At 41.4% G+C, this 13,422-nt stretch overlaps 1 protein-coding gene across 1 annotated transcript in view; it reads right to left on the reverse strand.

The window, feature by feature from the left end:
- Window positions 1-13,422, reverse strand: part of BLNK (B cell linker) — a 75,026-nt gene that overhangs the window by 39,616 nt on the left and 21,988 nt on the right. The window contains exons 2-3 of the mRNA XM_082673804.1: window positions 12,648-12,713; window positions 8,401-8,450 (exon numbers count right to left, since the gene is read on the reverse strand). Coding sequence (XP_082529930.1) covers window positions 8,401-8,450; window positions 12,648-12,713 — 116 coding nt within the window. The remainder of the gene's footprint in view (window positions 1-8,400; window positions 8,451-12,647; window positions 12,714-13,422) is intronic.

A 13,422-nucleotide genomic window follows, 5' to 3' on the forward strand; every position in this document is an offset into this window, starting at 1 on the left:
CAAAGGAGGCAAGGATATACAATGGAGAAAAGACAGTCTCTTCAATAAGTGGTGCTGGGAAAACTGGACAGCTACATGTAAAAGAATGAAATTAGAACACTCCCTAACACCATACACAAAAATAAACTCAAAATGGATTAAAGACCTAAATGTAAGATTGGGCACTATAAAACTCTTAGAGGGAAACATAGGAAGAACACTCTTTGACATAAATCACAGCAAGATCTTTTTTGATCCACCTCCTAGAGTAATGGAAATAAAAACAAAAATAAACAAATGGGACCTAATTAAACTTAAAAGCTTTTGCTCAACAAAGGAAACTATAAACAAGACGAAAAGACAACCCTCAGAATGGGAGAAAATATTTGGAAATGAATCAACAGACAAACGATTAGTCTCCAAAATATATAAACAGCTCATGCAGCTCAATATTAAAAAAACAAACAACCCAATCCAAAAACTGGCAGAAGACCTAAATAGACAGTTCTCCAAAGAAGACATACAGATTGCCAAGAAGCACATGAAAAGCTGCTCAACATCACTAATTATTAGAGAAATGCAAATCAGAACTACAATGAGGTATCACCTCACACCGGTTAGAATGGACATCATCAGAAAATCTACATACAACAAATGCTGAAGAGGATGTGGAGAAAAGGGAACCCTCTTTCACGTTTGGTGGGAATGTAAATTGATAGAGCCACTATGGAGAACAGTATGGAGGTTCCTTAAAGAACTAAAAATAGAATTACCATATGTTCCAGCAATCCCACTACTGGGCATATACCCAGAGAAAACCAATTCAAAAAGACACATGCAACCCAATGTTCATTGCAGCACTATCAACAATAGCCAGGTCATGGAAGCAACCTAAATGCCCATCGACAGACGAATGGATAAAGAAGATGTGGTACATATATACAATGGAATATTACTCAGCCATGAAAAGGAATGACATTGGGTCATTTGTTGAGACATGGATGGGTCTAGAGACTGTCATACAGAGTGAAGTAAGTCAGAAAGAGAAAAACAAGTATCATATATTAACGCATACATGTGGAACCTAGAAAATGGTACAGATGAACCAGTTTGCAGAGCAGAAATTGAGACACAGATGTAGAGAACAAACGTATGGACACCAAGGGGGGAAATTGGTGGGGGTGGTGTGGTGGTGTGATGAATTGGGAGATTGGGATTGACATGTATACACTGATGTATGTAAAATGGTTGACTAATAAGAAAAAGAATTTTGAAAAAAATAATATAAAATAAAATAAAGTCAGTTCTCAATGTGTTAAGAAAAGTCTCACTGGGGCAGAGAAATGGTGCATCTGACCCTTATATGTCTTTGTCAAGGGACATTTTTGGGACCTGGGAGTAGCAATCCATACTGTGCTGCTTCCAAGGATTTCTTTGAGTCAATATGTGGATGGTGTAATAGGAAGAGCACTGGACAGGGAGTCAGATAGACCTAAATTCTCATCCAGGATCTGTTTCTAACTAGTTGGAGAGTAGGCAAGAATATCTAATATCTCTCGGCCTCAATTTTCCAGATCTATAAAATAAAATCCCAGATCTCTAAAAGAGAGTAACTTCTATGATTCTCTGTGGCTCAAATGTTGACTTTCTTATAAAAAAAATTTTTTTCTGATGCTTTACTCCATGCCAGGCAATATTATCAGGGCTTTGTACTCACTTAGCTCTCTCAAAAATCTTATGAGGAAACTGAGGACTAGAGAAAATAGATCATTTGCCGAAGGTCATATAGTAAATGGTAAAACCAAGGGTTGAGCCCTGGAAGTTGATTGACTTCCAAGTGCATGCTCTGAACCCCAGCGTCATGCTGCCTCATTGTCCTTGGGCTCCAGGGTGCAGGCACTGTCTTAGGCTCCACAGGGTGTATAAAAATGGATGTGACAAGTCTTAAGTAGCTTATGATCTTGAAGAATAAAATAGGTCTGGATTATGACAGTCAAGGAGACTATTAGACCCCTTTCCCACCAAAACACGTTTAGAGTATGAGAAGCTTAGCGTCAATCCCATCACATAAACTGACCTCAGAGTCTAAATACAATTCACTCAATGAGACACAGGTTCAGATGGCAGAGTGGCTCTGATGACTGCACCATAAAGCATCCCATCTTCCCTCCCACCCCACTGAGCAGCCATGGCTAGAAGGCCTGGTGGATGGTCCCTGAATCCCCCAGAACCTCAGTGGAAGCTTTTCTTGCCATTTCTATCCCCTGCCACAGCAGACCACTGACTCCTGAACCAGGGGGAGTCCACAGAGGCACAAGGAAAAGAATTATGGAGCTGAAGCACGGCCAGAAGCAAGTCTTTGGATCAAGGTGGCCAGGTTTTAAGCAGTGGCATCAACAGCGCCCTCTCTCAGGAGAAACGTGATAGAGGCTCTAAGAAGGAGCTTCATTCTACACGTCAAACGTGAGTAAAACCTTGACATTAACAGAAAATAATTCTTATGAAATTATTTTCTGGGTTGACTTATACCAAATTGTAGTGTATTCTCATCATTAGGTTTGCCAAGAAACTCTAGAAGAAGAGGTGAACAAGTCCTCTTCCCAATATGCCAATAATGGAACAGTGGGGGAAGAAATTTCTAATATCTTAAGTTTGGGGATAACTGAAGGTCAAAACGTAAGGCAGCAAGATGTTTTTGTTTCAATCATTTACAATAGAAACCTTTATAAAATGCTTTTATAAGGTACACTTCCCCGCCTTGCTTCACTCCTGTTCTCAGTCAGGCAGGGTCCACTTTCTGATTAGCTACTGGTGAAAGCAGTTACAGCCATCGTCTAACTAGTTTTCCTGTCTCCACTATCCTTCCTCTTCAATTCATCCTTCCGACCGTTTCTGGCTATTTTCTTAAAATAAAGGTTGGATCATGCTGTTCCTTTCCTCAAGAATCATCAGTGGCTCCCTATGGAATAAAGTCAAGCTTCTGTATCAACACATTCAAACGCCTGAACCTGCTGTCCCTCCATCGGCTCCTCTTGCAGCCGGATCGTCCTTGTTCACGTCTAGTAATAACAGACGGCTGGTTCCTCCAGCCTGCACTTTTGATAGTTCTCTGCTCTGCTAGCGCCGCTCCCCCAGCCCATCTTCCTTCTTCCATGGAAATCCCTGTCACCCCTCCTCCATAAGGTCTCTCCCAGTCCCTCTGCTCATAACCCATCAACTTCTTCCTCTGAGCCCTCGTAGATGCTGCTGGCCCCTTGTAGCATGTACTTCATTCTGCCCTGTGCTATGACTAAGTTGTTTGTGTCTCTCTGTACCGAAAAGCAAGACCTATTTAATTTATCTTTGGGTCTGGAGTTTGTAGTTCTGCATTAATAAAAGCATAAACTGATAAATGTGTTGAATGGGTGACAATGAGGAAAATAATAATAGATTCCATCATTGAATACCTCCTATGTGCTGGGTGCTAGGGGAAGTGTTATAAGTGTATTTCTTCATTTATCCTCAAAGCAGTACTGTGTGGTAGGTGCCATTATTATCTCTGTTTTACAATCAAGGAAACTGGGGCTAAGGCACATGTGTCTGAGGCACATGGCTGGTGAGTATGGGGGCTGGATTGGAGGCCAGGCTGTGTTGGCTCCTGCAGCTGAAATCTCATGTGAGCCCCTGGCCCTCCACTGAGCATTCAGATAAAACCAAGGAGAAACAGAAAGCTCTGCTTCTATGGTGGGCATTTACCCAGCAATCCCTGTCTAAGTATCTTTCTTTGCCCTGAGGTCTCCCCGCTTTATCATTGCTCTGATCTCTTCCCTGAACGTTATCAGTGGTGGGAGGAGAAGGTGGACCTCCTGGGGACATGACAACAGCCCCTGGCTGTCAGGGCCCTAGGGTACAAGGAGAGAGGCCTTGTTCAGTTCTGACCTCTCAGGGGCTTGCAGAGTAACGAGTGGGGCTTCTGCAGTGACCCCAGAAGACTCTGGGGCACCACGACTGATCTCCCCTCCCCACCCTCCCTCTCCAGCCAGACCTTAGACTCAAAGATAGAGGAGGCTGTTCAACTCTGAAAGTTCAACAAGCAGGTGTTAATGTCAGAGGCTCTGGGGCTTTCAGAATAGTAAATAAGAAATGCCCCAGAAAAGTGTAGCCATCCCAGCTTGGGTCAAAGGGAGGAAAAATGGAAGCCTGGGGTGGGTCTTCTTTTTAGTGGCTGCAGTAACCTTGGACAGGTTACTTAATGTTCCTGAAACACATTTTCCTCATTTGTGAAACTGAGATAGTCATTTCTGTATAATGTGCTAATGGGAGATTAAATGAGCTAATGTCTGTAAAGAGCTTAGCATAATGCCCAGGACAGAGTAAACACCCAATATGTTTTGGATATCTTCCTTTCCCACAACAATGCCAGCTGCAGTAATACAGTTTGCTCAGTGGACCGTGAGCTCCCTGTGAGCAATGTTCCCTCCTCAGAGACCAAGTAGGGTTGTGAGGTCTGAAGTGAAAGCAACAGGCTGCACGCTGGCCTGACCTGCATCTGTAGGAGGTCCAGGCCTCCATTCTCTGTATAATTCAAGCTTTGTCCTTACACACTCCACTAGAGGGACTGTGGTTACTCTTTTGCTGACCTCTGGGGGGCGCTGGCTCTTTCTAGCCTCTGCTCGCTGAAGGTCAGCATCACCAAGGTCAACACACTCTCCAACTTGGCTTAAAGGGTTTGGGAAGCCATTTGCTTCCGGAACTGGAAAGAGGACATAATTCCAGCATCCAGCTGAAACAGGTGGGGCTGTTTCAGAAGCCTTGGGTGGATCAAATCTGCACAGCCCTCCAGGGAGCACTCGATAGGCTTCCTGGGCTCAGGAGGTCTGGTGGGCTAAGGTCTCCAAGCACTGGGGCCTCCAAGATCCTTGAAGATGCTATAGGTTCAGGAGGAACTGTCAGGGTTGGTTTCTGAGGCCCCAGGCTTGCAGCTGCGCAGGGACCCCAAGGCTCAGGGAAAGTAGCTGGAAATGCTCCTGGGACATGAGTTGGGGGGGGCAGGGATTGGCAAAGGGGATACTAACTGCAGGTGATGATGGTGGTTTTGCCAAAAGGACCTTTTCCAGGGATTGAGTGTAAGAGCAGGGAGATTAAGCAAGGCCGTACTGGTCTGGTGAAACAATAGGATGAATTTTAGAGATTCTGGAACTTCAACAGATTTGTCTTTCAGTTCAGGAGAATCAATATAAGAACAGAGTTGGTGGTTTATAGCAGGGTTTGTCAAATTTAATATACATTCAAATCCTCTGGAGTTCTTAAAATGCAAATTCTGATCCAGTAGTTCTAGGGTGGAGCAGAGATTTTGCATTTCTAACAAGCTCCCAGGTGATGCTGTTGCTGCCAGGCTAGGAATTACACTTTGAGTAGCAAAGACTTAGAAGACATGACTGGGCCAGGTTTCTGTGTTCCAAGAGAGATTAAGTACAAATGTACTGATATCAAGACTATTTGGGGGGTTTCAGGGAAGAGAGCAGGTGTCTGAGGTCAAGAAAGGCAACTTCTGAGCATCAAGGAGATTGGAAGAGGCAAAGTTCTAAAGCCAGGGAAGGTTAGGAGAGACTTGCTTCATCACTGGGCCCTGGGCTCCCAGGACTTGTGTTTCTGCCAGAGTGTTGAGTATTTGCTTTGGCGGGAACCTAACAGGTCTTCTGGTTCAGCCCTGCATGATCTAGAAAAGGAGAAAAGAGCGAGTTGTCCAAAGTTACACAGCCATTTAGTGGCTAGGCATTGAAGGACCTTGTATGCAGGCTCGGTAGTTTGCAGTTCTTCTTGTTGATGATGGAGAGCCATGAAAATATTTAAGCAAAGGTATTTCAGAACAGTTCTCTGGTGGAGGTTGAGAGGACCCCGTGGAATTAGGAATTCAGGAGACTACTTAGAGGCTTTTGTTCTAGGACAAGCAAGAGATGACCAGTGTCTGAGCTGTAGCCATATACATAGAGAGGGACAAAAATATTTGAGAGACACTTAAAAGAGAGAATTAATAAGTTTTAGAGATTAATTTTTTTTTGTAGAGTTTGAAGGAAGAGGAGGAATCAAGGATGATCTCCAGTGTGTGTGGGTTAGGCCAAAGGGTGAATAAATCATGAATCTCCCTGTCTTCCGCCCAAGTAAAAAGTAGAGGAAAGGAAGGGGCCTGGGTGAGGGCATGAGCAAGGAGACAGTTGAGTATGAGGAGGCCAGACATCCATCCTGAAGTCAGATAGATCGAATTGCCTCTGAGCACCTAATGTTTGTATCCAGCATCTCCAGTGCTGCTGGGTCATCTACAAAGTGACAAACGTTCCTCCTAATTCCCCAGGATCCAAATTGAATGTCACCGTCTCAGAGAGACCTTCCCTGACTGCTTACATTGTTCCCTTACCCCATACTGATTCCCTATCACTGCATCTGCCATGTTCCTTCACAGCAGTTACCATGTTTGGTAATTTGTATTTACCTGTTTATGTTCTGATTTATTATGTGACTCCCCACTAGTCATTAGGCATTTTAAGGTTGAAGACTATATTTTGTTCCTTATTATATATCTAGCACAGTGAGTGTCAAACAGGACACTCATGTAATATTTGTTGAGTGAATCAAAGACTGTGTGGTATGGCTGAAGCACCTGGAGATGTTTATTCTAGAGAAGAAGCCATTCGAAGGACCTCACTTCTTAATTCTATCCTTGAAGTTTCACAGAACAACTCTGTTTCCCCTTTTTTTAATATTTAAAAACTTGCACTATGTGGCCACCCGGAGAGACTTAGGAAGCCACAGGAAATGGATCACATCTTCATCACTCCAGGGTTGTCTCTCCATGACTGGACAAGACAGGCTTGGGAGGTCATCACAGGAGGTGTCCAAGTGGAAAGTGGGCCTTGTGTGTGGTGCATGGGGGGGGGTATCTTTAAGCACTGGATTGGATGTTAGATTATATGACCTCTGGGGTCCCTTTAAAACCTGAGACTCCATGATTCCATATTTTCCAATCAAACCTTTGGGTACCTAACAGGTTCAGTCTGCTTTGATTTCTTTTCTTTTTTAGAACTTGGAGGGAAAATGTATTTGTTCTCTTTAACTTTTCTTTTTTTTTTCTGGCTGTACCGCTCGGCTGGTGGGGTATTAGTTCCCCAACCAGGGATTGAACCCGGGCCCTCCGCCAGGAAATTCCCTCGTTTGCTTTTGATTAAGTAGATTTTAGACAAGATTGGGTGTGTTCAGGGTGGTATGGCCATAGACAAATTAGGTAGATTTTAAAAGTCAGGACGGGGTGTTTATTCTTTAGCTCCAAATTGCAAAGGAATCCCCTAATCAACTGTCTAGGCTTGCTGACTGATTGGTAATGTGAGGTCAATAAATACCGTGTGACCTAGTGAGTTCTGGAAAGTGACCAATGGGTCAGGCACCAGACTTGGTATGCTGGTCAGCATTTCTGAATGTGATAAGATTTCATCAGTGCCCAAGGGGAACTCAACTACCTGATTTAATGCTATCTTGATCAGTGGCAGAAAAAAATAAAATAAAATAGTAATCATCCTTTAAGGGTGTGATTTGGTTTTAGCTGTTGCCCTATAGAGGAAGAGTCTTCATCAATGTCTGTAGCCTTGTGGTTTTCACTGAGGGCTGTATAGATCTGTCCATATCCAGGACATTTTTATATTTAAGCCAGTAGAAAGAGATTTTAGACTTATCCTCCCAATGCATCTGTTCTAGAAAAGGCAAGTGTGGTGGATGGTTTACTTAGCTTACTGCTGCCATAAACACTACCAACCTCAAGACTAACTCCTCTTCCCTGACGAAGTTGATCTTAGGTGGAATGGGGTTGCAGGGCTAAAACTTGGAGAGCACTGAGTAACTATGTGCTATCAGTAATTTATTCCATACCCCTCCCCCCCACCTCACTGACCCTCAAATATCTTTTTAACAATTCTTTGTCTAGGAAGCCTTCCATTCCCCACTTCCTGCACATTCTCCACCTCAGATTAGATTAGGTACTGTTGCTGTGTACTTCCATAGAACTTTGCGCTTCCCCATCACGCTGAATTGTAATTGCTTTTAATATCATTTATCTTCCCTTCTAGACTATAAATTCTGTGAATATGGAGATTATATCTATTTTATTTTCACTGTATTTCTACTAAAGCCTTGCATGTGCCTGGCACATGGAAGTTGCTTAGTACATATTTGATAAATAGGTGAGTGGATGTATGGATGTATGTATGTATGGTTGGATGGATTGAAGGATTACTACCTCCCTGCTACAGTCAAATGCCTAATAGATTTGGTCATTCTTAAAATTAGGATGGGCTCCTTTTGTTTTCAGATGAGGAGAACAGTGTTCCCTTTTCAAGAAGTAACTGTGAACGTTAGAGTAGTCAAGAGTCCAAGTATCTTAGAAATAACTCTTACCTGAGGCATAGTCCCTTCGTGGAACACTTGGAGGTGCTTTGACTTTCAGCCTGTAAATAACAAATTAGACAACTGGTCAGTGAGTAGGACAACTGTTGTCAAGGTCCATGATATAAGCATGTTTAGAGATAATGGATAGATAACTAATAGAATAATAGCTTCTTTTGGACTCATCACATTGAAAGGCTAAACGTACTGTAAACATAGCGAAGCCATTAGTGAGCGGTTTCCCACCTCTCCCCATCTCCCCGGTGTGGCTGTGACTCGACAAAAGTGAAGTTGGGAGGTGAAAGGGCTCCGAGAGGCCAGAATATATGTAAGCGCTGAGCTCAGAGGTCCAAGGAAGGTAAATGTTGATTGGTTGATAAGAAGGGAGGAGAAGATGAACTCTATTTTAACAAATAATTTAATAAACGTTTTAAATAATAGTAAAAAATTAGCTATAATCAACAGTTTAGCTGTAGGTGGGACTGAAATTATTTTTGTACTATTGAAAAAATGCCAAATAAGTGAGCAGTGAGTGTCTCCAGGTTGGGGATTGTGATATTTAGATTAGAAGTTGAACTGTTTCAAGCACTCTCAAAACTGCTATCTTTATGCACATATAAAATGTTCTGAATATGCACAATGCTTCCCCACTCATTAAAAGGAGAAAACTAAAATTACATTTCAAAAACGTATCCCAGTTTTTAGGCTTTTTACAAGTTCTGACAACACTTTCTCTTTCATTATTTGAAATGTGTAAGGTTTATAGTAAATTATTATTTTTAATAATAGTTACCCATTTTATTTAAGAATGATTTGCTTAGTGAAATTTAAAATATATATAAATAAACCTATATAAAACTCAGTAGCCTTCATATACTAAAATATCACATCTCTTTATATAAGCAGTGTATAAGGTAACCATTACATACAAAACATATTTCATTTTGGGGGGAAAAAAGCGGTACAGAAAATCACGTTTGATTACAAAAAACAAGCCTTATAAACCAGAACTGTAATGTTGCAAAACTAACAATATTTATATTTGCCTAGAAATTCTGCGTTTTGTTTCACCAAAGGCTCTCCTGTTTGTTATTTCATTTAATTCTCAGCAAGCCAGCAGGGTGAGCTGGGAAGACATTGTCATTAGACCTATGATGAGGTCCAGAGAGAGATTGTCCGAGGTGATGAAGGGAAGAAAAACAAAAACAAAAGTGTATCTGGTGTGAGATCTGTTCATGGAACATTAAGATTTCAAAAAACACAAACCAACTATTACTTTTTATTGCCTTCCTTTCAAAAAAGAAAAGAAAGGGTATTTTAATACCCCCAAATGTGTGAAGGTCATCATCTCAGAATAAATGACAGATTCAAGAGATTACCGTTGTTCACTGAACACCGACCAGGAATAAGAGGTGTGGTTTGGGCCTCACTGAGCAGCCAGCAGCTGCATGCCAACCCCCAATACTTCAAGGTCCTTATTTTCTCATTTGACCATGAACCAGTGACAACTCTGTTCTGCTCTTCTGTTAGGAAACCAGTGTACTCAACTGTGCTTCCTCCTTTCAAGGTGGCACCTGTTACTTGGTTACGAGTGAGAGCTTAACTTCGGGGCACTTAGACCCAAAGGGCCATTGACTTCACCCAGGGTTATGACTGTGGCAGCCATATTTCCCAAGCTGAGAAGAAAACATGGTTTGTCAAGTAAAAGTGCATTTAGGGACAATGGGCAGAATGACGTAGAAATTATATGGAAAACTTTGAGCTCCATGGCTTCTGTTAAGTATGACTGGCCATGGAATAAAGAGACATTTTATACAAAGACTTCATATTATTGAGAGAATTGGTTTATTGTAAAATTGGCAACTGTGGGATAATTAATCTAGAATTGCTAGTAATTGAAACAATGACTAGCAGGGTTCTCTCATTTCAATGAGATTCTATATATATCAGAAATAAGAAATGAAAATAATCACACACCTCTCCCCATCATAGGACAGAACATGAAGACAAATTCTTCTCCTGTATGAGGTGACCACTGCCCCACAAGCAGAAGACCATTTTAACTATTTTATGGTGATCAGTTATACATATTGAAACTCGTTTACATTTTATAGCCTAAAAACACCACAAAAAGTGATTTCTTACTCTTTTTTTAAAATTTTATTTATTTTTTGGCTGCATTGGGTCTTCGTTGCTGCGTGCAGTCTTTCTCTAGTTGTGGCGAACGGGGGCTACTCTTCTTTGCTGTACGCAGGTTTCTCATTGTGGTGGCTGCGAAACACAGACTCTAGGCGCGCAGGCTTCAGTAATTGCAACACACGGGCTTCAGTAGCTGCAGCACGCAGGCTCTAGGGCACAGGCTCAGTAGTTGTGTGGCGCACGGGCTTAGTTGCTCTGCGGCATGTGGAATCTTCCCAGACCAGGGCCTGAACTCATTTCCCCTGCATTGGCAGGCAGATTCTTAACCACTGCTCCACTAGGGAAGTCCCTGGTTTCTTACTCTTAAGTTTCGCAAAGACCAAAAAAGAAAAAAAAAAGATACTCTGTTCTGAAGGCACAAGGAAATGAACTTTTATCCACTATTGGTGGTACAAAATTTTTGGACAGCAATTTGGCAATATCAAGCAAAATTTCAAGGGCACAAATCCTTCTACCCAGAAACTAGAAATTTCAGTTCAGGAATTTAGCTTTCTGGTACATTCAAAGTCTGCAAAGGATATTTATTGAAGTATTATTTGTGACAGGTAAACTAAAAGAAATGGCCACAAAATTTTGATAGATATTATCAAATTGGCCCCCAAAATGTATGTTTAAACTCCTACTCCCACTTTAAAAAATGTCCATCAATATGTAGCTGGTTAAATTAATGATAATACATTTATAGTAGACTATTAATTATCTGTTTAAAAGGTATATGGTGGGCTTCCCTGCTGGCACAGCGGTTGAGAATCTGCCTGCCAATGCAGGGTTCAACTCTGGTCCAGGAAGATCCCACGTACTGCGGAGCAACTAAGCCCATGCGACACAACTTCTGAGCCTGCGCTCTAGAGCCCATGAGCCACAGTTCCTGAGCCCGCGAGCCACAACTACTGAAGCCCACGTGCCTAGAGCCCATGCTCCGCAACAAGAGAAGCCACTGCAATGAGAAGCCCATGCACCGCAACGAAGAGTAGCCCCACTCGCCATAACTAGAGAAAGCCCGTGCACAGCATGAAGACCTAAAGCAGCCAAAAATAAATAAATAAATAAACTTTTAAAAAAAGGTATATCGTTATTTTTACATACTAACAAAGAAAGATGTCCGTGATTTAGCATTAATTAAAACCAACAAAGGAAGTTGGTAGAATGTGTATGTAGTATGATGCCACTCATGATGAAAATGTATGTACTATATCTATGTCAATGTGTGTATGTGAGTATGTAAGCATACACATATAGATATATAAACCAAATTCACTCATGCTGTGTCCATTTCTGGGGAGTGGGTTAGGGTGGGGATAGGAGAAAGTGAGAGATTTTGACTTTGTACAATTCTGAACTCTTTGATTTTTTTTTTTCCTGGTGAATCTGTATTACTTTCATAAAAACAAAAACAAAAAAGCCTTAAACAAAATCTTAACAGAATACCATTTCCCCTTTCCTCTTGACTTAGATTTTGAGTGGCAAATGCTGGTATGTACAATGTACAATTTCTATTCTCTAAAAAGCAACAAAAAAAAACTTAGGGGCTTGTATGTGTGTCTGTGTGTGCAGGAAGGTTTGGAATTCTAACTTGCCCTCTCCAAGTGCCAATTGAAAACACCATTTTAAGGCCATAATTGAAAAAGCAGAAATCAAAATATGGAAACAGTTATGGCATCCTAAAGAAGTCAGGCTGTGTTCTTGCAACTTCTCTTTTGGACTTCTCCAAGTGTGTCCTAGTGACCCTTGGCTAAGTGGTCAGAGAAGCTGATTGTCCTGCTTCTATAAGGGTCTCTTTTGATGTTTGCCAGGCACCTTGCATGGCATAGCTCAGCTTTCCAGCAGTGAGAGAGAAAAGCAAGGTGCCTGAGTACCACCCACTCATTCACCATGTTTCCTGAATGTGGGTCTGACCACCATGACTCTAGCCATGAGTAAGAAAGTGTCGCATGCTAAAGAGGTTGCAACTCATCACTCGGGTAACAGGGAAGTTTTGTGTTCTTCCACTTAGTGCAGGCTGACATAAGATGTTATTCACATAAATAAGTGTTCACATAGTGCTATGGCATCTAACTTACTTTTTGATCTTGTTCATTATTCCACCTTCATTGTTCTTGATATCATGGACCATTTTTTGAAGCTGCCTGTAAGAAATGAAATTAAACATAAAATATTAACAACTAGGTTGATTTTTTAAAAAGTCTTCTCTCCTTCTTGAGTATAAAAAAAAAAAGAGAGAGAGAAAGAAACACCTTACCATAAACCCCCAAACACCCGTTCAACGCCCCCACCCGTTGAAGTCTGGGTCAGTCTCAGGCTGTAAGAGGAATTCTGATTCTCAGATCAGAACAGAATATCTGTTCTGAGGAGACATGTGAGCTCTCATAAGCCTCACTGTTTATCACTTATTGTCCTCGGAGCATCAACATTGCAAGGATGCAGCTACCTTGAAGGACACAGTATAGACAGAAATCAGCCTCAAGATTTTTTTTTCTTGGTTAACTTTACTAGGTAGAATCTGGAAAATTGCACAGATATCTGAAACTTCTGCAGAACAAAAAGTAATATGCACAAAATCGAAAGATAAATGCCATGCTGGAAGAAATATTTGCAACACATAATAATAAGAAGAACTACATGTTTTGATTAACAAAGAAATCTTACAACTCAGTTAAAAAAGTTTAAAAATGTGGTAGGAAAATGAGCAAAAGATGTGAATGCAGAGCTAACAGAAAAAAAATACCAGTGGCCAACAGACCAATGAAAAGTTATTTAACATCACTTACATTTAAAGAAATCTAAATGGAAACAATGAGATATCATGTTCTACCTATCAGATGGGCAAAACTTAAG

The sequence above is a fragment of the Grampus griseus genome (genome assembly GCF_964374135.1).
Source record: "Grampus griseus genome assembly, chromosome: 16".
Lineage (NCBI taxonomy): Eukaryota > Metazoa > Chordata > Mammalia > Artiodactyla > Delphinidae > Grampus > Grampus griseus.